Below are 28,000 nucleotides of genomic sequence, written 5' to 3'. Positions count from 1 at the left end.
GCAGAGAGAGGGAGAGAGGGAGGGAAGAAGGGAGAGAGGTGGGGGGAGGTCTTCCATTGGCTGACTTACTCCAAAAATGGCTACAACTGCTGGAGCTCTGCCGATTCGAAGCCAAGAGCCAGGCGCCTCTTCTGGGTTTCCCATGTGAGTGCAGGAGCCCAAGGACGTGGGCCATCTTTTACTCCTTACTCAGGCCATAGCAGAGAGCTAGATCAGGAGTGGAGCAGCCGGGACTCAAACTAGCATCCATATGGAATGGTGGAACAACAGGCAGTGGCTTTACCCTCTATGCCACAGTTTTGGCCCCAAAGATTTCCTTTTTATTCATACCCTAAACACTGCTCTCCATCTCTTGTGTCATGGATACTGACCATCCATCACTATGAGGTGGTGTCCCTTTGTGTTTTATTTGTTATATCCTGATGACTAGAGGTATTGAGTGTCTTTTCAAATTCGTGCTGGCCCTTTGTATATATTCTTTAGTACAACATCTATTCTGACCCTTTGCCCTAGTCATTACATAGTTTGCACATATTTTCTCCTAGTCTATGGGCAGACTTTTCATGTTGATTATTTCCTTTTCTGTGCAAAATTTTCTATTTTGGTGTAGTCTGGCTTATATATTTTCTATTTTCTTGTTGGTGATTTCAGAGTCATAACCAAATACCATTTCCCAGATATTACAATACCTCTTTATTATAAAGATTTATTTTTATTTATTTGAAAGAGAATGAGACAGAATCTTTTTTTAAAAAGATTTATTTATTTATTTGAAAGGCAGAGTTACTGAAACAGAGAGAGAGAGAAAGGGAGCAAGAGATAAAGAGGAAGGGAGAAGTCTTCCCTCTGTTGGTTCACTCCCCAAATGGCTGCAATAGCCAGAGCTGAGCCAATCTGATGCCAGGAGCTTCTTCCAGGTCTCTCATGTGGGTGCAGGGTACCAAGGACTTGTGCCATCTTCTGCTGCTTTACCAGGTATATTAGCAGGAATTGGATCAGAAGTGGTGCATCCAGGACTTGAACCAGCATCTGGGATGCCAGTACTGTAGCCTGGGGCTGCATCACAGCATCAGCATCAGTGGGTCTCTTCTTAGGTTGGTTCCTTGCTGTTTAGGTGAGTATAAGTCTCTGATATAGTTTGATGTCAGGACATCCGATGATCCAGCTTGGGTTTGTCTATTCCAGTGTCTTGTGCACCATACGAAATTTAGAACAGATTTTTTTAGTGTCTGTGAAGAATGCCATTGGAATTTAGATAGGGATTGCCTTGAATCTGTAGATCACTCTCAATATATGGATATTTTAACAGTATGAATTATTCATTTTCCTGCTTTGTTTCTATGGTTCTGACTTCAAGTTCAACTCGATGATACAATTCGGAGAGACTTTAAATTGTGAACAGCAGGTATGTGGAGTGAGCAGAGAATTTGACTGAAGAATGAGCTAGTGACAGGCCATCCTTGTGATACTGGACAAGGAATGAATGGTCGAAGAGCCTGAAGGTGAACTAGAAACTGTCATCCTGTACATTAAAGACAGGATGCTTTAAAAACTGCATTTGAATATTTATGTTATGAAAGGCAGACAAGATTGGGAGGGAGAAAGGGAGAAAGAGCATGGAAGCGAGTGAGTGCAAAGTGACCCAGGGGTTCCCGCCCTGTGTTCCTGAAACAGTCAGAGCCGGCCATGGTCAGGAAGCAGGAGTTCACCTACACCTTCCACATGAGTGTCACGTGCTGATTCCCTCAAACCATCATGTGCTGCTCCTAGGATGTGCATTTCCAGGAAGATTGATTCAGAGGAAGTATCAGGATTCTAACCTGGGCACTTTGATGTAGATTTTGGGAATCCCAGATTCTTTCCATTCCTCTTAATGCACTCCCGAGGATAGTTTTTAAGAAGATTTATTCATTTATTTTTAAGTCAGAGTTACACAGAGAGAGAAGGAGAGGCAGAGCCAGAGGTCTTCCATCCACTGGTTCACTATGCAGTTGGCCGCAATGGCTGGTGCTGTGCCAATTCCAAGCCAGGACCAGATGCTTCCTCCAGGTCTTTCCATGGTGGTGCAGGAGCCCAAGGACTTGGGCCATCTTCTGCTGCTTTCCTAGGCCATTGCAGAGAGCTGGATTGGAAGTGGAGAAGCCAGGTCTCGAACAGGTGCCCACATGAGATGTGGCATTGCAGGCAGCAGCTCTCACTGGCTATCCCAAAGCACTGGCAAATACAGGATACTTTTTAGAATTAAGAGTAGTTAACATTGTTGACCATATTAGGTAACAGAGTTTCAAGTTATTCCATCTAATGTAGTACTAAATTATAAAGAAATTTGAAGGCATGAATAGGAGAACGGAAGACAAGTACTCTTTATGGTTTGTTGCACATAGGATTTCTTTCCTCTGTTAGATGATTAGAAGTCAGCACTGTAGTAGAGTTGATGCCAGATGACAGTTGTTGTGAATCTGGGAATGGAGCTAAGGAAGTTCAGATACTCTATGAATGTGGTCAGTCTGGAGGAGACATGTATGTAATTCACTAACAATCTCTGTAGGAATGAAGGTGATGCCTTACATGACAAAGACATGGTCTCTGAGGGAATGACATAAGCAAAACTCCTTAGTCCAATAAACGGAGATGAAGCACCAAGTCAGCCTCAATGACTGTCATACTCTTCCTGTTCTGTTTGTGAACCAACTGTTTCTGTTGCATGACAATGCACAAAAAATGTTGAGCTAAAGTTTTAGATGTGGTGTAGGGAGAAAGACACAGGATTGCTTTGTTAGACTGCATTCATCAACCATGTATGTGTCTGCCTCTTGGGGCCAGAATGTTTGAGGGCTGTCCTGTGCATTGTGGGAAATTTAGTTGCATTCCCAGCCTCTACCAACTGTGTCTCAGGAGCTCTGCCACATATTTGAGAACAGAAATGTCTCCAAATACTGTAGTTAAATGAGGAGAGGCAAAATCCCCACTTGGAAACCTGGTATTGCATTTTGTAATTTTAGAAATTAATAACTCTTTTTGACTGGTAAAATATGAGTGTTTACTCTGAATTTGTTAAAAATATTCCTTGTTGGAAAGAATTGTGTCTGCTGTGTAAATTCTAAAAAAGCAGTTCAAACACACACACTGGTCTTCATTCATTAGAAGTAGAATATTCTCCAGAGAAGTGAGACATAGGTGAAGAGATTACAAGTACAGTAGTACTCTGAAGAAAATATCACATACAAATTCTTAATTCCCGGAGGGCAACACATCCTCATGCCATAGATGAGGATGTAGGAAGTGAGCATTTGATGTCCACCTTCTTCTTATCATGTAACTGTACTCTGATGTTCACAGGGGGCCTGAAGTCCAGTCCCTGGAAGTAGCAGAGTTGGGCCTGAAATATAGATTTGAACACTTCACCACCTGCTCCCAAACAGAGCTGTTAGTCCTCATATTCTTCTACAGACTGCATTTTTTAAATTTCATAAAACAATCTAATTTTCTGAGGATGCCAATTGAACTTAATTAAAACATCTAAAACATCATGTGACTATGTTACCTAGTGATGTGATTTATATCTTTTTTCTAATATGTCAGATTTGTATTGGTGTCATGGCAAACTCATTGCTCTTCATGACACACATATATACCTTCCTAATCGAGCCTCATCTGAAGAAGCCCATCGATTCAATTTTCATGCACCTGACAGTGGTCAATATTTCAACCATTATGATTCGGTCAATACCAGAACTCATGTCATCCTTTGGAGTCAAAAATTTCTTTGACGATATTGGTTGTCAAACATTTCTGTACGTATCCAGAGTGATTCGAGGTCTTTCCATAGGTACTACATTTCTCCTAAGTGTATTTCAGGCCATCACTGTCAGTCCCAGTCATTCTAAATGGGCATGGCTGAAATCTAAACTCTCCAAGTGGATTTGCCCCTCTTTTCTTTTTTTTTGGGTCTTCAACATGCTGATGCTTGCCAAAATATTTAATCGTATAAAAGCCAGATTGAATTTCACTGTGGTTGGTCAGGGATATGTTAATGCATATTGTCAATCCACGAAGCTCACAGAACATGAATCAATTTCATTCATAAGTATCTTGGTTATTTATGATGTAGTGTTCCTGTCATTTATGATCTTGTCCAGCCTCTTCAAGGTGTGGATCCTCTACAGACACCGCAGGAGGGCCAAGCACTTTCACAACCTCAGCCACTTTTCCAAGACGTCTCCAGAAAACAAAGCCACCTACACAATCCTTTGGATGGTATTTTGCTTTGTGTTCTTTTATTTGTCAAACAACTGCTTGACGCTTTATGGATATTATGCATCTGAGAAAAACTCAAGATTGGAGGGGATTGGTGGAATTTTAGCATCATGCTACCCAACATTTTGCCCCTTTTTCCTGATGAAACATAACAAAATTATTCTCAAACTGACTTCCTTCCTTTCAAATATGAGAATGACCTTTTGTCCACGAGCTTTCAGTGGCTGATCTGACATCATCTTCAACAGAGGAGTCTCCATCAAGTTTTATATGAGGAGAAGAAGCCACAGGGCCATGATGCACTGGAAATGGGGCTAGTTTGAGTTGAACTATGCAGCCCATTTTAAAACATTCACATTTTGCAATTCTAATGTGAATCAAAATGTACTCATCTTCACATAGATTACACAGTGAAGTAACATTCTGGGTTAAATGAATGTGTTGTATATCATGAAGCTAATTTTATCTGCTTGCTTTTGTCCTTTTGAATGGAGTTACTAGAAATACAGAGTCACATTTGGGCTTGCCTTATATTTCTGTTAAACTGTGCTGTTCATAACGATTTCCCATATCCATTAAATAAATACAACCTACCTTGAATATTTCAGGGACTCACCTAGAGGTTGGATGTTTCCCAGCTACCTAAAGATAAAGTGAAGTACAAAGAGCACTCAAGAATGTCTGTGAGGCAGGAAAGATAGTTGTGTCTGTGAAAAGTGCTGTGAAAATAGAGCTGATTAAGAGGATGGGACTCTGTTGGCAATTTAATCCTTAATATTGAGTACAATGCAGGGGTACCTCGGGCATCTGCGTAAATCCATCCATAATGATCCCCTCCCCTTCTTACACTGATGTATTTGCTGTTTGGTTCCAATCCATTGGGATGTCAGTGAGAAGTGTCTCTACATTTAAATACTCATCAGCAGGGGCCTGATCCTTTCCCATTGCTCCATGGTACATTGGCTTACAGTACATTTACTTTGCTAAATCTTTAAACCAACGTCATTTTTTTCTCTGTTTTATCTTCCACAACTTCATTTCTCTGTCTTACCTCATTGTTCAGTTCCAGTCCCCAAGGACAGCACACTGGTGACTGTAGCTTGAACCTTTGCACCAATCTTTGGTCCCAAGGCTAAGGAATTCCACCTCGCCTGTCCAAAGGTTCTGCAATCCTCAAGAGCTCTCATTTCCCCTCTCTGCAGTTTTCTGTGATTCAAACACATTATCTAACACCAGAAGAAGGCTCTTCCCATACAGAAACTGTTTTCTCCATGAGGTTTTAAAATTTGTTCTTTATCAGGATGACATTTGGAAATACGCCTCACAGACCTTCAGGACAGACAACTGTTTCATTCCGTCTTGGCTGTCTGTCCTCCCAAAGTTCCATTTCCCCTCAGGAAGTGTTGCTCCCATTGAGCAGGCACAGGTGCCTTGCGGACAGCACACCCCCCCCCGCCCTCCTCAACATCATGGCTTCATCTTCTTGATCAGTACTGTTGGAAATTATCTTTTCCTAGAATTTCTGAATTCAACTGAAGTCTTAGGATTGCACGTCCTCTCTTTCAAAAGTACTTATTAAGATTTATTTTTTATCTGAAAGTCAGTTACAGAGAAGGAGAGGCAGAGGCAGAGAGAGAGAATCTTCTATCTGATGGTTCACTCCCCAGGTGGCTCCAGGTATCCCTTGTGGGTGTAGGGCCTAAGGACATGGGTTGTCTTCTGCTGCTTTCCCAAGCAGATTATCAGCAGGGAGCTGGATCGGAAGTGGAGCAGCAGGGACTGAGCTAGTGCCAATGGGATACCATTGTTGATGGCAGCACCCAGTACCCAGATCCAGACCAGCACAGCTGCCCTCACGCCTCAACCCTCCCTGGCTGTGCCCGGTGGTGTCTGCTGTGGACCAACGACCCCACTACCTTGCCTTTCTGGTCTCATGCTCATGTCCGTTGGTCCCAGGTGTCGCTACTGTGTGGCCCCTAAATTCGCAGAGGAAATCATGTAGTTGCTGTGGCTCTGTCCTGGGTCACCAGTGGCTGCTGAGAGAGTGCTGAGGCCACTGCTGGCTTAGGTGAAATTGCACTTCCGGTTTGCCGCCTGATGCTCCTGGCCCTGAGCCTCCCAGAAGACTCCAGCCCTAAGGGCGCATAGCAGTGACGTCAGGTACAGGTCCGTATGTTGCTGCTGTTAGGGCCCAGCTGAGGCCTCGCCGGAGGCTTGTTTGCATCCAGGTTTGCAGAGACCACCTCTGTCCTTGGTGAAAACCATGAACCATCCATAGGTATTTCCAACGAAGAGCCAATATTCTTAGGAAATCTCTCAGTGAGGGTAACCATCACTGAAATTTCCTGCATGCGTCCCCTGCACATCCACGGGTTCTCCCCAGGCTGCCTTTTTGACAGAATCTGGTGGACTTGGAGGCTGAGAGAGCGGACATTGATTTTCTCAGGCTTGTGGGGCTGGCGTCTGGGATGAGGGCGCCTGCGTGGCTGGGCTGTGGGAGCGCTCTCCTCCTGGCTGCTGGTGGCTGTCTTGTCACTGTGCCCTCCTGGGGCAGAGAGAGGAACTCTGGTGTTCTCGGGAGGAAAAGAACTCTGACGGGGCCAGAACCCACCCTCACGGCAGCCATCACTTTCCATCCATCAAGACCTCATCTCCAAATACAATCACAAGTGACACTGGGCCTTAAGTGTTTGCATTCCAGGGCAGTACTCAGTCTGTCACACACACGCACACGTGTTGTATTGACATTTAGAAACTGCCATACATTTTGAATATATAACATTTCATGGCAGCGCTTTAGGGGTTTTTGGGGGGCAAAGGCGGTTTCTTTTTTCAGTGGTTTCTGCCTCATCTTCCTCAGGCGACAGATGATGAGTGAACCAGGTCGCATGCAGCGAAAATTTGTGGACTTCTTCCCCCGCCCCCTGAAACCCATAACATTGGTTCCCTGATTGTGTCTGGTGCCATTTGTCTGATCATCCCCAAAGTGGCAGAATCTGAATTCAGCTCAATCAGGTTCAGAATGCATTGTGCTTCCAAAACAGATGGGTGAATCCTAGTAAAATGCCCCTTACAGGATATTTCTTCCACATACCTTGCTTGGAATTTGACAACTAGAAACGTTAGTACTTGCCTTTTACAAGCTTCTTTTCTACCAGTGTCATTGATGGACTTCAATCGTGGTACACTGATTGCTTCCTGTGTTTCTAGTTTCTGGAAGGGTTTTTGCAGTATTCAGGTGATTCTGTCTCTATGTGTTTCAGAACTCGTACAAGAAGAAATCATTACTTTTGGAGGTACTTTAAACAATTTTGTTGATTGCTTCTGTTTGTCTCTTAACCGCATATTTTATAAGTTTTAATTTTTCTCCCCTCCCTTTTTTGTGAGGATAGAAAGACACCCAGATAGGCAGACATACAAATACTACTACCTGCTTGTCCTCTCCTGCAAATGCCCACTGCAGCCAGGTCTTCTACATGGGAGGCAGAAACCCATTTAGTTGAGTCATCAGCTGCTCCCTCAAGGTTTTTGCATCAGGCTGAGCCCATTATTGGAAGCCCCAGAGCTGGGATTGGACTTAGACACTTGGTTACAGGATGTCTGCATCCTGGTTGTCATCTTCACTGCCAGGCCAAAATCCCACCCCTGTCAGTTTTGCATTAGGTACAAATTTTGCTTTGGGTGTTTTTGTATTTACCAAGTAGGAGCATTGTCCCCACCCCTTCCCTGGCAACTGGCTGTTGTCTACCACACACATTGTGAATTAAAATGAATCTTGGTGACTATGTGAATATAGGAATGTACAAAGTGGGAAGACATGGGCTGGTGTTGTCATACTGTAGCAGGTTAAGTAGTGGCCTGCAGAACCCACATCCTACGTGGGTGCCAGTTTGAGTCTTGGCTGCTCCACTTCAGACCCAGGTTCTTACTAATGAGCCTGGGAAAAGCAGCAGAATATAGCCCATGTTTTTGGTCACTGCATCCACATGAGGGACCTACTTGAAGCTCCTGACTCCTCACTTCAGCCTGGCCCAGCCCTGGACATTGTGGCATTCTCGGGAGTGAACCAGCAAATGGAGCACCACTCTCTCTGTTTGCCTCTGCATCTCCCTTTCTCTAACTCTGAATTCCAAATAAATAAATAAAAAAACCACAATTGAATGAAGTATAAACATGGGATGAAACTGACAGTCATATCCCAAAGTGACCATTTCTTCCTACACATTCTTTAATTCTATATTAGCTGCCACTTTTCAGAGATTATGATACCAATATTATCTTTGCACATGCAGATTCATAAAATTTTGGTAAGTGGTATAAATCAATAGAATTATAAAAATAGTGGAAAAAATCCCACACCATGGGAGGAATCTTATCAGCATTCTTACTCATTAACAGAAAGCCCAGAACAACAGCAGCGGTATCAGTTTCAAGAAGACATTTAACACCTTTACCTAACTGCATAGAACAGCAATTCCCACAGTTACTCAAAAGCCTCATGTTTCTTTTCCCAGCACACATGAGGCCCCGATATCAGCAACTTACAGTGAACACAGAGTGAGTGTCCACAGCATTCAAGAGTTTAATTCATTTAGACACATGTTTCCTGAGTACAAAAATAATGAGTTATGGACTAGAAATAACTTTAAAAAGTTACTTTAAGGCAGCGTTACAGAGGGAGTGAGGGACATACAGACAGTTAACCTTCTGGTTCACTCCCCAAATGGCCACAATGGCCTGGGCAGTGGCAGGCCTAAGCCAAGAGCCTGGAGCTTCTTCCCCACCTCCCACATGGGTGCAGGAGTCCATGCCCTTGGGCCATCATCCCCTGCTTTCCCAGGCACACCAGCAAGGAGATGGATGGAGAGTGGGACAGTGGGAACTGGAACCAGTGCCCATGTGGGATGCTGGCACCACATGTAGCAAAGTTACCTCCCATGCCACAGCACCAGCACCACTCTAAATAATTAAATAAGAAGATAACTCACATCCCAAAATGTTCATACTTAATAATAGTATTTCTAGGTAACCATTTAGAGAAAAGTAAATAAATTCCTTCCTATACAATCCATTATGTAAATAAGTGTTGTTAGGTTTGAATATGTCAGGGTTCTGGCCTTTCATCACCCCCAGAAAAGAGATGGAAAAGGAGACAGAGACCTACCTCAACAGACAGGTTGCTTTTAGTGTAGCAAAGAGGGAGGAGAGTCTGTTCTCACAGAGACTGTGTGAGGGCACGTGAGGGGCTGGATTTTATCTGGCTGAGGCAGGAACTTGCTGCGGGTGGGAAGGAAGGCTTTTCAGAAGCCACTGGGAACTTTCCTCTTAGCTGTTTCACAGGCTGCTCCATGCAGGTTATCTGCCAGCTGTTTTGGTAGGAGTCTGGGGGAGGTCGAGCATGGTTTCTGTGCTGGGGTCTCTGGTGGGAGGGAGGGTGACATCTTGTCAAGCCTATTGTCCTTTCAGGGTGAAGCTTGAAATAGAACCCTATAGGAAAAGAATGATACAAGAACAAGTTCAGGAAGGACCAGTATTCTGTGCAGCAGTTTAACCTTCCTCTTGTAAGTCAGCATCCCCACAGAGTGTCAGCTGCCCACATTCAAAACAGCTTCCTTGTGGGTGCCTGAGAAAGCAGCAGAGGATGACCCAAGCTCTTGGGCCCCAGCAGTTCCACAAAGATGGAATTCCTGGCTCCTGGCTTCAGTCTGGCCCATCCTCAAGTCATTTTGGCAGCTTGGGGAATGAGCAGCAGATGAAAGATCTCTATCTCTTTTATTCTGCCTTTCAAATAAAAAGAAATAAATAAATATTAAAAAAGAATAACAATTACTTTCCCTAAGATGTCAATAGGGTTGATAAAGACAATAACAGAATTTCATAGAAAATGATCACAGCTTGAAAAGGGAAAATAAAGTCAGAATCAGGTCTTGACTAAGAAAATTAAGAAACCACTGGTGAGACATGATTGCCATCAGCTGCGAGGAGATGAACTTCTGATGATGTGTGTCATGCTGAAGTTTACTTTCTGACATTCAGCTTGGGAAAACGCTGCCCCAGACAGTGACATTCCACTGCACATGATTCATTTTGCATCTGGGAGGGTGATTTGGGACTCTCTCAGGGGCGTCAAAGTGACAATCATAAACAAGGTGGTGGAGGCAGCAGGTGACAAGGTGGCCAGTGTCCACCGGGAGGAGATGTTCCACTGGCCAAGCCTGATCCACAGTCATTATCAGGAATCCCAGCCTGTGCAAGATGCCCCCTGTAAGAACCCTGCATCCCCAGCCTGGGGCAGAAGTCGGTGAGGCCTCTCCCACCTATTCACACCAGGTCCCTTTTCATGTTTTCATATTCATCCTGCCAGCGTTTTTCTGTGAAGTTTAGCTGTATGTTCTTATTTTTGTTGACACTATGTTTCTCATCATCCCTGCAGTTGTTTACACTCCTTCATTCTTTTCTTTCTCAGTCTCTGAATCTCTCAGGATCCCTCACTGCCCCCCTTCCACTGAGTTCTTTGCTACTGTCCTATGCTCTGCTCTTTGCTTCAGTACCTACCTGGATATTTATGACACTGAAATGAATGTATCTCTAATTTCATTTTATAATTTTTTATTTTAATGTTATATTCCTCTTTATGGCATCATTCCATTTTAAGTTATCACTTCTTGCTTCAAATTAATGTATACACCTTTTTTTTAAAAAAAAAAAAGGCTTCAGTCACACTTAGATCAATTGATATCATTTCTAGTTAGAGGTTTTTTAATCTTATAATGTATTAACTATTATGTTTTCATGTATCTGTTATGTAAGTAGTATCAACCTTTAATTTTTCAGTAATATAAAAGTTCTTATACAGACCTTGCTCATGGTAACCTTGAAACTTCCTCAAATCACTTAAATAATTTAGTCAATGTCTCTATGAATATCTTGATTTTTTAAAAAGATTTATTTTATTTATTTGAAAGAGTTACATAGAGAGTCAGAGACAGTGGTCTTCCATCTGCTGGTTCACTCCCTAGATGGCTGTAAGGGCTGAGCTGCACTGATCCAAAGCCAGGAGCCTGGAGCTTCCTCCAGTTCTCCCACATGGGGGCAGGGACCCAAGAACTCAAGCCATCCTCCACTGCTATCCCAGGCCACAGCAGAGAGCTGGATTAGAAGAGGAGCAGCACAGAGTAGAACCGGCATCTGATATGGGATGTTCCATAACATCCTGTGGCACAGTGGGTTAAAGCCCTGGCCTGAATCACCAGCATCACATATGGGTGCCAGTTCTAGTCCTGGCATCCCATATGGGTGCCGGTACTTCAGGCCAGGGCGTTAACCTGCTGTGCCACAGTGTCGGCCCTGAATATCTTTCCTAAACAATTACTAAATGGTAAAGACTGTTGATTTCTTTGTAACGATATTAATATTATTCTTTTTAAGATATACCCTTGTGGCCAGCGCCGCGGCTCAATAGGCTAATTCTCCGCCTAGCGGCGCCGGCACACCGAGTTCTAGTCCTGGTCGGGGCACCAGATTCTGTCCCAGTTGCCCCTCTACCAGGCCAGCCCTCTGCTATGGCCTGGGAGTGCAGAGGAGGATGGCCCAAGTGTTTGGGCCCTGCACCCCATGGGAGACCAGGAGAAGCACCTGTCTCCTGCCTTTGGATCAGCGCGGTGCACCGGCTGCAGCACACTGGCCACGGCGGCCATTGGAGGGTGAACCAACGGCAAAGGAAGACCTTTCTCTCTGTCTCTCTCTCTCTCTCACTGTCCACTCTGCCTAAAAAAAAAAAAAAAAAAGATATACCCTTGCAAACTTGTGATGAATAAAGTGGACAAAAGATGTTTATTCTCATATCCAATTCAAATCAAGGATTTTCAATACATAATCATTGTATGTTAGCATTGACTTTGTAGATCTTTTATCACGTAATGCTAAGATTACTTTTTGCTCTGTTATAGGAAATTTAACCATTTTTTCCCTCTGTTACAGCTGTGGTTGATCTTACACATATCTTCATAATGTTAACCTTACCCTTCCCTTTTTCCTTTATTTTACTCCATGGTATAATGTAGGAGAAAGCATTCAGAAAGCACATTTTATTATAGAAATTAAAATATCCTGGGCTGTTGCCATGGCTCAATTGGCTAATCCTCCACCTGCAGCGCTGGCATCCCATATGGGTGCCAAGTTCTAGTCCCGATTGCTCCTCTTCCAGTGCAGCTCTCTGCTGTAGACCAGGAGGGCAGTGGAGAGTGGCCCAAGTGCTTGGGCTCCTATACACACATAGGAGACCATGAAGAACAACCTGGATCCTGGTTGGATCAGCACAGTGCCGACAGTTGCAGCCATTTGGGGGGTGAACCAATGAAAGGAAGACTTTTCTATCTGTCTCTCTCACTGTCTAACTCTATCAAATAAATAAATAAATAAATAAATAAATAAATAAAATTATCCTGGGGCCTGCACTGTGGCGCAGTGGGTTAAAGCCCTGGCCCGAAGCACCAGCATCACATATGGGTGCCGGTTCTTGTCCTGGCTTCTCCTCTTCTGATCCAGCTCTCTGCTGTGGCCTGGGAAAGCAGTGGAAGATGACCCATGGCATTGGCCCCTGCACCCCTGTGGGAGGCCTAGAAGAAGCTCCTGGCTCCTGGCTCCGGATCAGCACAGCTCCAGCCGTTGCGGCCATTTGGGGAGGGAACCAGCGGATGGAAGACCTCTCTCTCTGTCTCTACCTCTCTTTGTAACTCTGTCTTTCAAATAAAAAAAATATCCTATTGAGGTAGTATAAACATGCGTCTAATCTGCTAAAGTTAGATGACAATCACTTCACCAAGTGCTTAAGGGAATTGTCACATACTGAGAAAATTGACGTTTTAACTTCTGTATAATGTTGATACTAGTAAAACATCTGGAGTTGAAGGATTTCGAGTTGAAGATGTGCAAACTACTGGGAAGCTTCAGAGGTCTTAGTGGTTTCTGAGCCTCTGTTTGTTCAGTAAAATGATTCCCACCTTACTCTTCCAACTGGGTAATTCTCTTGATCTTTGGTAGACTTATTTAGAGAGCACTGATTGACATTATAATGAATTTGTGTAGGTTATTCTCCATTTGACTGTTGGAGTAGGTAGTCCAAACTCTGTACACTTAGGACTGGATTTATTAGCTGTTGTTATCAGTGCTGTGGTCACTATATTATGTGACTAAGAAAATGCTCTGTCCTCCACCATTCCCTCTCCACTCCAGAATTTGTCTGGTCCCAAGCAGTTGTGGCTGCCTCCTGGATGGCTCTCCACATCCTCCTCTGCCCTCGTCATGGTTTCAATCCCTTGATCAGTGCAGTTTGAAATAGTCTTTTCCTTGAATTACCAAATCCAATTCCAGTTTTGTGACCGGCCGTCCTCTCCTTCAGAAGTAGTTTTGAATGTTGAAGTTCAGCAAATTCTCTGCAATTTCTCCTGCTCCACGGATTTTCGCAGTAGACACCCATGTATCAGCACCCAGATCCAGAAGCAGAACAGTGCCGCTGCCCCCATCCCTCACCATGCCCCCCATCTCCACCATGGTCTGTCCTTGTCTGGTCTTGTGCTGTTGCTCCTTCATCCCATGAGGCGCTCTTGTGTACCCTCTGACCTCTCGGAGGTGTTCTGTGTAAGAGCGCCTCTGTCCTGGGTCTGTGTATGCTGTAAGAGTTGAGGAGTCTCACGCTCAAGCTCTTAGCCATGCAGAGGTGACATCGCAATTCCGGGTCTGCTGACTTGTGTTCAGGCTATGGAGCCCCTAAGGAAGCATCACCCTTAGGTCACGTGGAAGTGACATCATAGATGGAGCCCGGGTGCAGAGGCCACTGGGCCCTGTGCTGAGGCGGCCGGGAAGTCCTCTCTGTTACCAGGTTTGATGAGGCCTTCTCTGCAGCTTGGTGGAAACAATAAACATCCTACACAGGTATTTACACTAGAAAGCCAACATTCACAAGAAATCCCTTGGAGAGAAACTGTCCCCAACATTTCCTCCAGGCTCCTTGCTTTGGCCTGCCTGAGCCCTGTCTGGGCCATTTGGGAAGGGAGCCAGCTGATGAAAGCTCTGTTCTCTCTCTGCCTCTTCCTCTCTGTAACTGTAACTTTCCAAATAACTAAAAATATTTAAAAAGAAATGTAAGAAGGCCACAGTTCCAGTGGAGTGTAAACACGGGCTGAAACTCACAATCATATCCCAGAGGGACCACTTCATTCCTACATATATTTTTGCATTCACATTAGCTGCCAGAGGTTATCTTAATACAAGTTTTATATTTCTATATACAAATTAATAAAATTTTAATCAGTGGTATGAACCAATAGAATGATTAAAAATGGAAATATTGCAAACCACAGTTGGAATCTTATCAGTGTATTTTACTCATTCACATAAGCACAACCCAGAACAACAGCAGGGTGACAAAAATGTGAATAAGACATTTAACACCCTTGACTTACTGCATAGAACAGTAATTCTCACAGTTATGCAAAATTCTTATGTTTCTTTTCACAATAGTAGAGGTACTTGGAAAATGCAACTGTGCAGTGAACTCATAGGGAGTATGCATAGGATTCAAGAGTTCAGTTCATTTAGATACGTGTGGTCTGTGTACAGTCATAATGAGTTACAGAATAGAAGTAAATCATTTTTAAAAACTTATTTATTTATTTGAAATGCAGAATTACATAGAGATAGTTAGAGAACAGATATAGAGAGGTCTTCACCTGCTTGTTATGCAATGGCTAGAGGTGGGCCTTTCTGAAGCTAGGAGACAGGACATTTTTCCACATCTCCCAAGTGGGTGCAGGGGCTCAAGCACTTGGGCCATTTTCTGCTGCTTTCCCAGTCACATCAGCAGGGAGCTGGATTGGAAGTGGAGCATTTGGAACAAACAGGCACCCATAGAGGATGCTGGCACCACAGGCGTCAACTTTATCTGCTACACAACATGCCAGCCCCCAAATAAATTATTGAATAGGAAACAGTACTCATAGCCCTTATCCATACACATTCAACCTTGAGAATAGTATTTCTAGATAACAGAGAAAAGTGAACTAAAATTCCTTCCTATAAAGTCCATTATGTAAATAAGTGTGAGGATTGAATGAGCACCTTTAAGAAACCAATGACACTAGAACAACTACAGCAGGGGCCGGTAATAGGCAGCAGGTTAACCTCCTACTTGTAAGCCTTCCTGCCCATGGAGTGTCAGCTGCCCCTCGGTCAAAGCAGCGTCCTTATGGGGTGCCTAAGTAGGCAGCACTTGGGCCCAGTTTCACCAATGGGATTCCTGACTCCAGGCTTCAGCCTGGAGCAGCCTCGGTCATTTTGACAATTTGGGGAAAGCACCAGCAGATAGAAGATATTCTCTCTATGTCTCTCTCTCTTTCATTCTGTCTTTCAAACAATATATAGTAATAACAAAGTGATTCCCCAAAAAGACATTAGTAGGATTGAGAGGTAAAAACAGAAACTCTTAGAAAATAACTCCAAATTTAAAGGGAAAATAAAGTCAAACTTCAGGTCTTGAATAAGAAAATTAAGAAGCCACTAGTGAGCTCAGGTTTGCCACCAGCTGTTGGAGACAAACTTCTGATGATGTGTGTCATCCTGTAGTTTACCTACTGACGCTGTTCACCTGGGGAAAACACAGCCACAAGCACCAACATTGCACTGCCAGGGAGGAAACCCCTGCACTTCCCAGGAGACTCCTGCATCTGGAAATGTGATTTGGGGCTCTCCTGGGTTCATCAAAGTGACGAGGATAAACAAGGCCATGGATGTAGCAGATGACAAAGGTGACCTGTGTCCACTGGGAGGAGACGTCCTGCTATCCTGGGCCTGATCCAAAGTCAGTGCAGCGCAGCCCCAGCCTGTCAAGGATGTACCTAGTAAGGACGCTGCACCCTCAGCCTGGGGCGGGAGGGCGGCGAGACCTCTCCCACCTGCCTGCTCCCCACTATGCCTGCTCACACCTACTCCTTTTTGTTGTCTTCAGATGCATCCTCCATGTTTCTGTGACCTTTACTTATATGTTCTTGTTCTTGTTGGCACTTTTTTCTTTCATCTCTGTTTTCTCGTGCTTCATTCTTTTCTTTTCCCATTGTCTGAACCTCTCCACATCTCTCACTGCCCTCGGCCACTGAGTGTTCTTTGCTTTTGCCATATGCTCTGCTCTTTTCAGTGCCTACCTGGATGTTTAGGACACTGGAATAAATGTGCCTCTAATTTCATTTAAAAAACTCCTTTCCTACTTTGTTGTTATTGTCATTTGTTTTTTATGCCATCATCCATTTCTAGTCATTAGTTCTTATTTCAAATTAATGTATACCCAATGTACTTAAAAAGGGTGCAGTCACACTTAGATCAATTTATGTCATCATTTCTGATTAGAGATTTTATCACATTGTGACATTTATCCTATGTTTTTGATATACTAAACAGTGCAATTTATGTTAGAAATTCAGATGTTTTTTTTTCTGACTTCACTTTCAGTAACCTTGAAAATTCATCAAATCTTTCAGTAATTTAGCCAATGTCTCTGTGAATGTCTCTTAAAATATATAATCAATCAGTAATAAGACCATGCATTTCTTTGTAATGACATTGGTATTATTCTATCTCTTGAAAGAGACCCCTGAAAAAGCATGATGAATATCAGTAGGAATGGCAGCTATTTTATTTATTTGTCTCAAAGCAAAAACATGGTGATATTTAGCCATTATATGATAGTGTTAACATTGTAGTTATTCTCTCACAGAATATTAAGCCTTTCTTTTGCCATATAATTTTTAGCCATTTATAGGAATAGAATTTATCACAGTATTTTATGTATCAACTGAAGTGCTAATCCATTCTTCTCCTTTAATCCACAACTGTGGTGAACTTTACATCTTTACATGTAACCGTTATAATGTTCCCTTTACCCTTCATATGTAGGTGATCTCCTGGTCAGTTGCTGCACTCATTTTGGAGAACACTGAATTCATTTACAATCAATTTGTGTAGGTTATTTTCCATTTGACACTAGGAGTAGGTAGTCTCATTATTATGCTTTTCAACACTGTTTGTTAATTACTTCAGCCTTATTTATTAATCATAATGTGTCAACAGAATCCTCTTTTTCTCTCTTCAGGAAGAATTTATTGATTTTTTTTGTACCTAACCATGGAAGCATTTGTTGGAAATCTTTGTGAAAATGGTTTTTCTTAAGTCTGGCATGATTGGTGTCTTCCCTTTAGGAAGTGGTACCCTCCTTCTAGAAGTTCATTAACTTTGTTATTCTTCAGAATTAACCTGAATTTTGAGTTTATGTTTCCAAATGCATTTCACAATACATATTGATTTTTTCACTTTGTTCTTCCTAAGATATGTTTATCTTTTGAACATAGTGAGAAATCAGTGTTAATGAAAAATAGCCTTTCCTTGATGTAATTGATTATAATTGTGTTAAGATACATGTTCTGTTACATTCAACTCTTGCACTTTGTTCTCACTGGGTTCAGTGACTGTGGGTGCATTGATCACATGGTGATGTTACAGTTGAGAATGGAGGTTGGGCATTTGTCAGTGACTGCTGTGTTGGGCAAGGCGGTGGGTGCAGAGAATGAACTGACGTGCTCAACTTCCTCATTGTCTGACTCACGGTTTCTGGTGGTTCTGGAGTCTCTGAAAGCCTTTGGTTCCCTCTCTTACTACAATGGTTGCTTCTCCTAGGACTTCTTATCCTTTCACGTCTTTACACTAAACGTTGCTGTTGTTTTGTGTTCACAAACTTATCAGCTTTGATTATTGCCAAGTGGAATTATTATCAAACTAATCTGTTTCCTGTTAATTTTTCCAATGTTATTTTGCATGCACCTGTTTTCTGTTGCTTAGTTTGTAGTGTCATCTTCCTTTATTTTGATTCTTGTTCATTCTTCTTTATAGGATGTGCTACTTGCAGAAACGTTGTAATCCTCTTGAATTTAGTTCCTCTCATATAAATGTGGACAATCACTGTGTCTGCAGATTAACACTGGCCCCATATATCAGGTCCCATTCACTTACTTTTGGTCTAGGTGTGCTTCTGTATTTACATTGTGAAAGTACCAGACAGCACATATTTGGAAAGTGGTATTTAATTAAAGAATTTAATCATTTATTTGAGATGCAGATTTACAGATAGAGAGAGGCAGAGACAGAGAGAAAGGTATTCCATTTTCTGTTCACTCCCCAAATGGCTGGAATTTGGCCAAACTAAAGCAAGGAGCCAGGAACTTTCTCTGGGTGTCCCACAGGGGAGACCATGCAATTGCACTATATTCAACTGCTTCCCAGGGTATAAGCAGAGAGCTGAATCATAAAAGGAGCAGCTGGGATACAAACCAGGGCCCAAATGGGATGTTGATGCCAGGGGGAGGCCTAGCCTACTACACCACAACGCTGGCCCCCGTTACACCTTACATCAGCACCTTTGTGTTTCTGGTGACAAGATGTTAATAAGATCTATGATGTTATCATATTTCAATTATACAACACATTATTAATTATATAATACATTATTAATAGTCATTGCATATTAAAATTACATATTGAGAATTTATCTTCTTAAAATAAAGCTTGTACCCTTTCACTAACAGCTCTAAATCTCTCCCCTGACAGTCACCATGTCTTCTAGAGGATAGAGGTCTTACATAGGAAGTTAGTGCACAGATCAATTTTTGCCACAGTGTCTTGGCTTTCCATGCCTGAAATTCTCCCCTGGGCTTTTCAGCCAGACCAGAATAACTTAAGGGTTGATTCTGAGGACAGAGTGTGACTTAAGGCAATTGTCATTCTATGAGTCTGCTGTATGGACTGCTTCCCAAGTTGGAGCATCTACTCCTTTTTAATTCTGCCTATTATTATTACCAAACACTTATCCTACTTATATGATCACTTTGACACTTAATCCTATCCATAGGCTCACTTTAACACTTAGAATGTATTTTTACCACTGGGCTTAAGGGGATTTAAGGTCCCATGGCAAGTTTTTAACCTGTACCCTTAGAAGTAGGTCCATAGGAATGTATGCAGAACTATACAGCTTACAGGTACAAACTTCATACTTTTCACAATTACGACTTTAGGGTCACAGTGATTCTTCCCTCTGTGCCCACCATCTCACTCACACTGCCAACCCACTTTCATTTCCCTCTTTTATTCTGACTCTTATTTTTAACTAAGATCTATATTCAATTAATTTTATACATATGTGGTTAACTATGTTAAGTAAAGAGTTCACCAATTAGTATGAAGGAAAAAAGGGGTAAGGAAAATAAGATAAAATGAATGAAAAGGAGAAAAATGAAAAATACATAAAACAAAACTGTTCCTCAACAGTGAAGGTATGGGCTGCTCAAGTCATTGCTTCTCAAGGTGTCCATTTTTTCTTCTACAGATTGCCTTTTAGGTATTCTGTTTTTTTGTTTTTGTTTTTGTTTTTGTTTTTTTTGACAGGCAGAGTGGACAGTGAGAGAGAGAGACAGAGAGAAAGGTCTTCCTTTGCCGTTGGTTCACCCTCCAATGGCCGCCGCAGCTGGCGTGCTGCGGCCGGCGCACTGTGCTGATCCGATGGCAGGAGCCAGGAGCCAGGTGCTTTTCCTGGTCTCCCATGGGGTGCAGGGCCCAAGCACCTGGGCCATCCTCCACTGCACTCCCTGGCCACAGCAGAGAGCTTGCCTGGAAGAGGGGCAACCGGGACAGAATCCGGCGCCCCAACTGGGACTAGAACCTGGTGTGCCGGCGCCGCTAGGCAGAGGATTAGCCTAGTGAGCCACGGCGCCGGCCTTAGGTGTTCTGTTATCACAGGTCAGGGTGATCATATATTTGTCCCTTTGAGACTGGCTTATTTCACTAAATGTTTTCCAGTTTCATTCATTTTGTTGCAAATGACCAAATTTCTTTTTTAACAGCTGTGTAGTATTCCATGGAGTACATATCCCATAATTTCTTTATCCAGTTTTTATTTGACAGGTATTTAGGTTGATTCCATGTCATTGCTATTGTGAACTGAGCTGCAATAAACATGGGGGTACTGATAACTCTTTCATATGCTGATTTCATTGCCCTTGGGTAAATTAACAGGAGTGGGATGGCTGGGTCATATGGTAGGACTATATTCATGTTTCTGAGATATCTATACTGTCTTCCATGGTGGGTTTACTACCAACAGTAGTTAAGGGTACCTTTTTCCTTGCTGTGGCTGATGGTTATGAATGCAATGGATCATTCTCAATGATACTGGATGAGTATGACTGTTCAGAACAGTCACCCAGAAACCATCCTCCCACATTTTAAAGATGGGACACCTTCAAAGACATCCTTCCCTGACTTTTAAAACATGAATTAATTAACTAATTAATTAATTATTTTTTACTTTTTGAAAGACGAGAGAGAATGAGCAGGCAAGCTCATCCACTGTTTCACTCCACAAGTATCTGAAACAGCAGGGGCTTTGTCAGGAGGAGCCAGGCATCAGGAGCTCAATCCTCATTTCCCATACAGGTTTCAGAGGCCAAAACTGCCTCCCAGGATGTGCAAAAGCAACCAGGCATCCTAAAATGGGTGTGGTCCTCCAAACAGAGTCTTTACTTTTTCCCCTAGTGCCAACCCCAGGATGCATTTTTATAAATTAGAATAGTCCACAGTTGTTAGTCATATCAGGTATTACAATTTTAAACAATTCCAATCAATGAATCCTAAATTACAAAGAAACTAGAAAGAACAAATGGTATTTTGGAGGCAATGATCCTGTTCCTTAAAAATTGAAGGTTCTTTCCTCCATGTAGATAACAGGAATGCCATTGCTCTAGTAGGGATGACACCAGAAGAGAGAGTTGTGATGAACCTGGGAATGGAGCTGAGGGAGTTCTGACACTCTATGGCCATCCTCAGTATAGAACAAACACACCCAAAGCATGCTGGGGATCTGTGTAGGAAGGAAGGTGAAGCCTAACATGACAAAGGCATAGTCTCTGAGAGAATGATAGAAGCAAACTCCATAGTCCAATACATAGAGATGAAGCGTGAACTTTGTTTATTTGAATGTCAGCCTCAATGTCTGTTGCACCATTCCTGGTCTCATTGTGTTTACAAACTAATTGTTTAGTTTTCATAACAAATGTATAAAAGAAACTTCAGATAAAATTTCAAAAGTGCTGGAGGAGCAAGACATAGGAATGCTTTGTTAGACTCAGTTCATGCATCGTGGTGTGACTGCCTCTAGGAGTGAGAAAGTTTTACATGGTGTCCCATGCATTGTGGGAAATTTAGTGCCAATCCTGGCCTCTCCCACTGAGTGTCAGGAGCTCTACATCACATTTGAGAACAAATATATCTCCAAACACCAGAGTTAGATTAAGAGAGGCAAAAGGCCCCACTTGGAAAACTGCTATTTCTTTTTGTATTTTAAACATTATTTAATTACATTTTAAAAAGATTTATTTGAAAAAATTACAGAGAAGGAGAGGTGGAGGCAGAGATAGAGAGTGCTTCCATCTGCTGGTTCACTCCACAAATGGCCACAATGGTCATGGCTGGGCCAGCCGAAAGACAGCTTTTTCTGGGTCTCCCATATGGATATAGGGGCCCAAGCACTTGAGTCATCTTCTGCTATTTCCTAGGTGCAGCATCAGGGAGCTGGATCAGAAGTGGAGCAGCTGGGACATGAATGAGCAGCCATATTTGATGCATTTGGCACAGGCAGTAGCTTTCCCGATACTCTGATGTGTCAACACCAACTCTACATTTTGAGTGGCATGATATCTGAATGTTTAAATTTAAAACTGGTCTAAAATAAAATGTTCCTTATTTCAAAGAATTGTGTCTGCAATGTTCAAACTCACATACCACACTATATAAATTAGAAGTAGAATATTCTTCAGAAAGGTGAGATTATACACATAGGTTAGAGATAACAAGAGCTCTAGTATTCTGAAGAAAATATCACATGCAAACTTTTCATTCATAGAGGCCCACAAGTCTTCGTGGCAATAATGAGAATGAAGGATGTGAGCATTCAAATCTACCTTCTTCTTATCACCTACCTCTACAATCCACAGTTCAAAGGATGCCTGGAATCCAGTCCCCAGAAGTCCCACGGCTGGATCTGAAACAGAAGATTTAAACATTTCTCCACCCATATCTCAAACCATGTTCCTAGCCATTATATACTTCAATGGGTATCCATTTCTTATAATTTCCCAGTGCAATCTATTTATTTTTCCACAGAGGCCAAACTTACCTAATTAAAACTTTGAAAACATCATCGAGATACTGTTTCCAAGTGACACAATTTATCGCTGTTTTCTCATAGCTCAGATGTCCACCAGTGTCATGGCCAACTCACTGCTCTTCACGATCTATATTTACAACTTCCTCATCCAGCCTCAGCTGAAGAAGCCCACAGACTGGATTTTCATGCACCTGACAATGGCCAATATTTTAAACATTATTTTCCATTCAATGCCAGAAATCATGTCATCATTCGGAATCAAATGTTTCTTGGATGATACTGGTTGTCAAATTGTTTTGTACATATACAGAGTCACCCGAGGTCTTTTCCACCTCTCTCCTGAGTGTATTTCAAGCCATCACTATCAGTCCCAGTCATTCTAAATGGGCATGGCTGAAGTCTAAACTGACCACCTGGATTTTCCCGTCTTTCCTTTTCTTCTGGGTCATCAACATGCTGATCTACATCCATGTCATTAAAGAGATGGGAACCAAAGTGAATTTCACTATGGTTGGTCAGGGATATGTCAGTGCATACTGTCAAACCAGGAGGATGAACATGGGCTATCCTGGGCCATTTGTAAGTTCCATGGTGACTCACAATCTCCTGTTCATGGCACTGATGATCTGGTCCAGCCTCTACATGGTGGGGCTCCTCTACAGACACCACAGGAGAGCCTGGCACATCCACATCTCCAGCCAATCCTGGCAGAAATTTCCAGAAAACAGAGCCACCCACACTATCCTTTTGCTGGTATTTTGCTTTGTCTTCTTCTATTTTTTACATAACCTTTTGACCCTTTTTGTGCTTTATAGAACTGAGAAAAATACAAGATTGGAGAGCATTAGTGGATTTTTATCCACATGCTACCCGACACTCTGTCCCTTTTTTCTGATGAAAAATAACAAAATGATTCCCAAATTACTCTGCTTCCTTTCAAATATGAAAATGACCTTTCCTCAGAGAGCTTTCAGTGACTGATCTTACATCTTTATCAGAGAGGTCTGCACATAGATTTTATGAGGAAATGAATCATGTGACCATGGGACACTGGAAACAGGGCTAGTTTGAGTTGAGCTATGCAGTAGTTTTTATATACATTTAAATTTTTAAATGTTTTTTAATAAAAATGAACAAATTAATTTTCACATTATTACATATTTGTTATTGTAATTAGATTAAAATAAAGTGTTATATATTATTAAAGCTAATTGTAGCTGCCTAGTTTTGTGTTTTTTAATTCAGCTATGAGAAAATACAAAGTTGGGGCTAGCACTGTGGTGCAGCGGGTAAAGCCCTGGCCTGAAGCCCTGGCATCCCATATGGGGGCTGGTTCAAGTTAATCTGCTCCTCTTCCAATTCAGATCTCTGCTATGGCCTGGGATAGTCCTTGGGCCAATGTATCCATGTAGGAGACCTGGAAGAGGCTCCTGGCTCCTGGCTTTGGATCAGTGCAGCTCCGGCCATTGTAGCCATCTGGGGAGTGAACCAGCAGATGGATGACCCCTCTCTCTGTCTCTACCTCTCTCTGTAACTCTTTCAAATAAATAAATCTGAGAATAAATCTTTTAAAAAAATGAAAATGAAAATACAAAATTAACACATGTGCTTGCCTTAGCTTTTTGTTCCTAAGAATCCATCCAAAACCAACAAAATACTCAAATCATACATTTGAAAGACTCATGTAGATGGATAGCATCAGTGAACTAAAGCAATAAAACACAGGAACTAATGAGATTCCTAAAGAATGTCTGTGATGCGGGAAAAAAATATATATATATAAACAGCTATGGCCGACATTGTGCTATGGTAGGTAAAGCCGCCACCTGCAGTGCTGCAATCCCATATGGGCACTGGTTCGAGTCCCAGCTGCTCCACTTCTGATCCAGCTCTATGCTACGGCCTGGGAAAGCAGAAGATGGCCCAAGTCCTAGGGCCCCTGCACCCATGTAGGAGGCCTGGAAAAATCTCCTGGCTCCTGGCTTTGGGTTGTGCAGCTCTGGCCATTGCAGCCATATGTAGAGTGAACCAGCGGATGGAAGACCTCTCTCTCTCTCTCTCTCTCTCTCTCTCTGCCTCTCCTTCTCTCTCTGTGTAACTCTTTCAAGTAAATAAATCTAATAATTTTTTTTTTTACAGGCAGAGTGGATAGTGAGAGAGAGACAGAGAGAAAGGTCTTCCTTTGCCATTGATTCACCCTCCAATGGCCGCCGTGGCCGGTGCGCTGCAGCCGGTTTACCGTGCCGATCCGATGGCAGGAGCCAGGTGCTTCTCCTGGTCTCCCATGGGGTGCAGGGCCCAAGCACTTGGGCCATCCTCCACTGCACTCCCAGGCCACAGCAGAGAGCTGGCCTGGAAGAGGGGCAATCGGGACAGAATCCGGCGCCCTGACTGGGACTAGAACCCGATGTGCCGGCGCCACAAGGCAGAGGATTAGCCTAGTGAGCTGCAGCGCTGGCCTTCAAGTAAATAAATCTTTAAAAAATAAAAATAAAAAATAAAAAAGCTATGAAAATAGAGCTGATCAAGAGGATGGGAAGTCTTGGGGGGTTCAATCCTTAATGTATAGTAAAATACAAGGCTGTCTCTGCGTCTTCATAAACCCACCCACAATGATCCCCTCCCCTTCTCAGGCTGACGTATTTGTCATTTGGATCCAGTCACTTGTGCTGTCCTGAGATGGGTCTCTGCAGTTCAATAGTCACCAGCAATGGCCAAAGGCTTTCCCAGTGCTCTGTGGTGCATTGGCTTGCAGTGTTTCCCTTAGCAAGTCTCTTTCTTCAATACTATTTTTCCTTATATTCAGTTTCCCCAATCTTACAGTCTGTGTCCCACTGAAGTTATTGATGAGTTCCAGTCCTCAGGGACATTGCAAAGGGCTCTGCAGCCTGAATCCTTGCACATCTCTTTGTCCCCGAGGCTCATGGGTTCCACCTCATCTGTCCCCTAGATTCCAACGGTTGCATCCCGATCTTTTAAGAGTTCCCATTTCCTCTCTCTTCAGCTTTCTGTGGTTCAAGCACAATGTCGAACACCAGAAGTCTTAGGGTCCAAAAATGCCCACTGCCTGAGGAACGACTCCAAGAGACTTTCTCTCATGCAACCAGCAAAGGGTTAAAGATTTATTGATCCAACATGTTGGGGCTCTCTGAACATACAATAACAGAGGAGCCTCGAGGAGCTAAAGTATAGGATTTATAAAGGCAAAAAACGCAAAATTGGGAGGGGGGTTAGAATACATGGTTGCTAAGTGGTTGCTAAAATCTTACAATCAGCAATTATGATCTTAAGACATAGACAAATCACATCTTCATTATTAGCCCAGGTAACCCATGTGCAACCTTTCTACTTTAAAGCTTGAGCAATCATGCTAGGGGGTTTTTGTGCTCTGCCAAGGGTGATGCAGTGCACTGCTATTGTCCGACTATTTGAGATCATAGTTTCAGACCAGAGTCTCACGGTGGGGGGGTGCTTTCCCAGAATGGAGTCTCAAGTGCTCCAAAATGGAGTCCCTACTGTCAAGGTGCTACTTCACTCTGTCTTATTTTCACAGCTGCACCAGGAAGGTTTAAACCTGTAAGCTTAAGCTTAACTTTTTACACCCGCACATATACAATTTTAACTCTTCGGAAGGAGGCTCTTCCCACGGAGAAACTCACTTTTGTCCATGAGCTTTTAAGAAATTGTCCTTTAGCCTGCTGTGTCAGTTAGGGTGAGGTTTGGAAACCTGTCAGAGACCGTCAGCTCCGGTTCTGTTCCGGTCCTTGGTGGCAGGCTGGCCTCCTCCAGATCTCTGCTCTCCCCCTCCTCCTCCTCCTCTTCCCATCATGGCTTCATTTCCTTGATCAGTAGTTTGACGTTTTGTTTTCCTTCAATTTCCAAATCTTCTCAGGTTGCACTGTTGGACATGCACTTGCTCAACAGTATTTTCTGAATCTTGTTTTTGAAAGTCCCGGAAATACTCAGCAACTGATCTAGTTCCACAGGTGTCCCAGGGGACATACGCACACAGCAGCTCCCACGTCAGGAAGCCGACGAGTGCGGCTGCCTCGAGCCCCTCACACCTGCCCCGTCACCAGCCCGCGGTGCCTGCTCTGGACTAAGAAGCCCTCACTGCCCTTGTCTGCTCCTCCTCTCTTGTCCATCGTTCCTGTGTCTCTGTGGAGCGGACCACGCGACTCCTCCCACGTGGTCCTGCAACTGCTCCCCTCGCACCCTGCGCCAGCGGTGGCTGCTGGGAGTTCTGAGGGTGCCCCCGCCCCCACCTGCCGCTGGCCGCTCAGCAGTGAATCGTACTTCCGGGTCTGCGCATGGTGCTCCGCAGTGATCCTCTCAGGAGGCAGCACCCTGAGGACACAGAGAAATGACGTCATAGAGGGAGCCGAATGCGGACGCTGTGCGGGGAAGGCCCTGCAGAGGCCTTGGGGTGAGACCTGTGTGTCTCCATGTTTGATGTGTGCCCGGTTTTCTCAACTTGGATAACAAAAGCAGTGAAGAAACTCTACAGGGACTTACAACGCAAAGCTGACAGGCACAGGCTGCCTTGGTCACTAGAAGTTTTCCTCAATGTGTCTGTTCCCGAACACAGTCTAATCAGGCTGCCATTTTGACAACATTGTGGACTCCAAAGAGCAGAAATTCATTTCCTCCCGCGTCTGAGATGAGGGCACCAGCACGGCCGGACCCTGGCAGGGCTCTCATCTGGGTTGGGGAAGGTGGTCCTCTTGCTGTACCCTCACATGGCCTTTCCCGGGTGTGTGTGCGTGGAGACAGTGGCGCACTGGTCTCCCTTCCTCTTATCACAAGAACAACCCTAACGGGTCAAGACCCATCCTCGTGGCCTCCTTTGACTGTAATCATGTGACAGTCACATCTCCCAACACCATCACATTTGGGGTTAGGGCGTCACAATGCCATTTCAGGGGTCATAGGCAGTCTGTGACACACACACACACACACACACACACAGAGGGGACTTATCTCTACACAGAAACCTTCACGCTTGAAGCTTCCCATATTTATATGCTAAAAATATATAACTTCTTGTGCCACTCCTTTGGGGGAATTGGGAGAAGCAAAGGTTATTCGTTTCCTTTGAAATGTTTTCTGCCTCTTTTTCCGCTGGCAGCAGATGATGAGTGAACCAAGTCCTATGGGGTGGTCTGCAGACTTCTTGCTCTGCCCCCACAAAATCCCTGAAAATTGGTTCCAATTTGATTGTGCTGGAATCTGTTCACTTGGATCACCCCCAATTTGGCAGAATCTGAATTTAGCTCAAGCAGGTTCAGAACACGTGGTGGCCACTACACAAATGGAAAATCATGGCAGAATTCAAAGCAAAGATTTGGACAGTGAGAGAGAGAGACAGAGAGAAAGGTCTTCCTTTGCCGTTGGTTCACCCTCCAATGGCTGCCATGGCCAGTGTGCTGCCCCTGGCGCACTGCACTGATCCGAAGGCAGGAGCCAGGTGCTTCTCTTGGC

The 28,000-nt window shown here is 43.5% G+C and overlaps 1 protein-coding gene, 1 long non-coding RNA gene and 1 pseudogene across 2 annotated transcripts; 2 read left to right on the top strand and 1 right to left on the bottom strand.

Moving 5' to 3' along the window:
* Positions 1 to 15: 15 nt before the first annotated feature.
* Positions 16 to 27,376, bottom strand: LOC108175811 (uncharacterized). The gene is made up of 4 exons (XR_001792479.3): positions 26,179 to 27,376; positions 22,332 to 22,393; positions 9,422 to 9,744; positions 16 to 3,379 (listed from the first exon to the last, which is right to left on the bottom strand). It is a non-coding gene; the product is annotated as an uncharacterized lncRNA (long non-coding RNA).
* Positions 3,538 to 4,485, top strand: ORYCUNV1R1651 (vomeronasal 1 receptor oryCunV1R1651). Its single transcript, NM_001167332.1, is given in 1 exon segment — positions 3,538 to 4,485. A coding segment is annotated over 1 exon segment (948 nt).
* On the top strand, positions 22,561 to 23,500 carry ORYCUNV1R-PS1655 (vomeronasal 1 receptor oryCunV1R-ps1655 pseudogene; annotated as a pseudogene).
* Positions 27,377 to 28,000: the final 624 nt, after the last annotated feature.

The sequence above is a fragment of the Oryctolagus cuniculus genome, chromosome 18, assembly GCF_964237555.1.
Source record: "Oryctolagus cuniculus chromosome 18, mOryCun1.1, whole genome shotgun sequence".
NCBI lineage: Eukaryota > Metazoa > Chordata > Mammalia > Lagomorpha > Leporidae > Oryctolagus > Oryctolagus cuniculus.
Note: the sequence above shows the minus strand (reverse complement) of the source record. Positions and strands in the feature narration are given on the sequence as shown.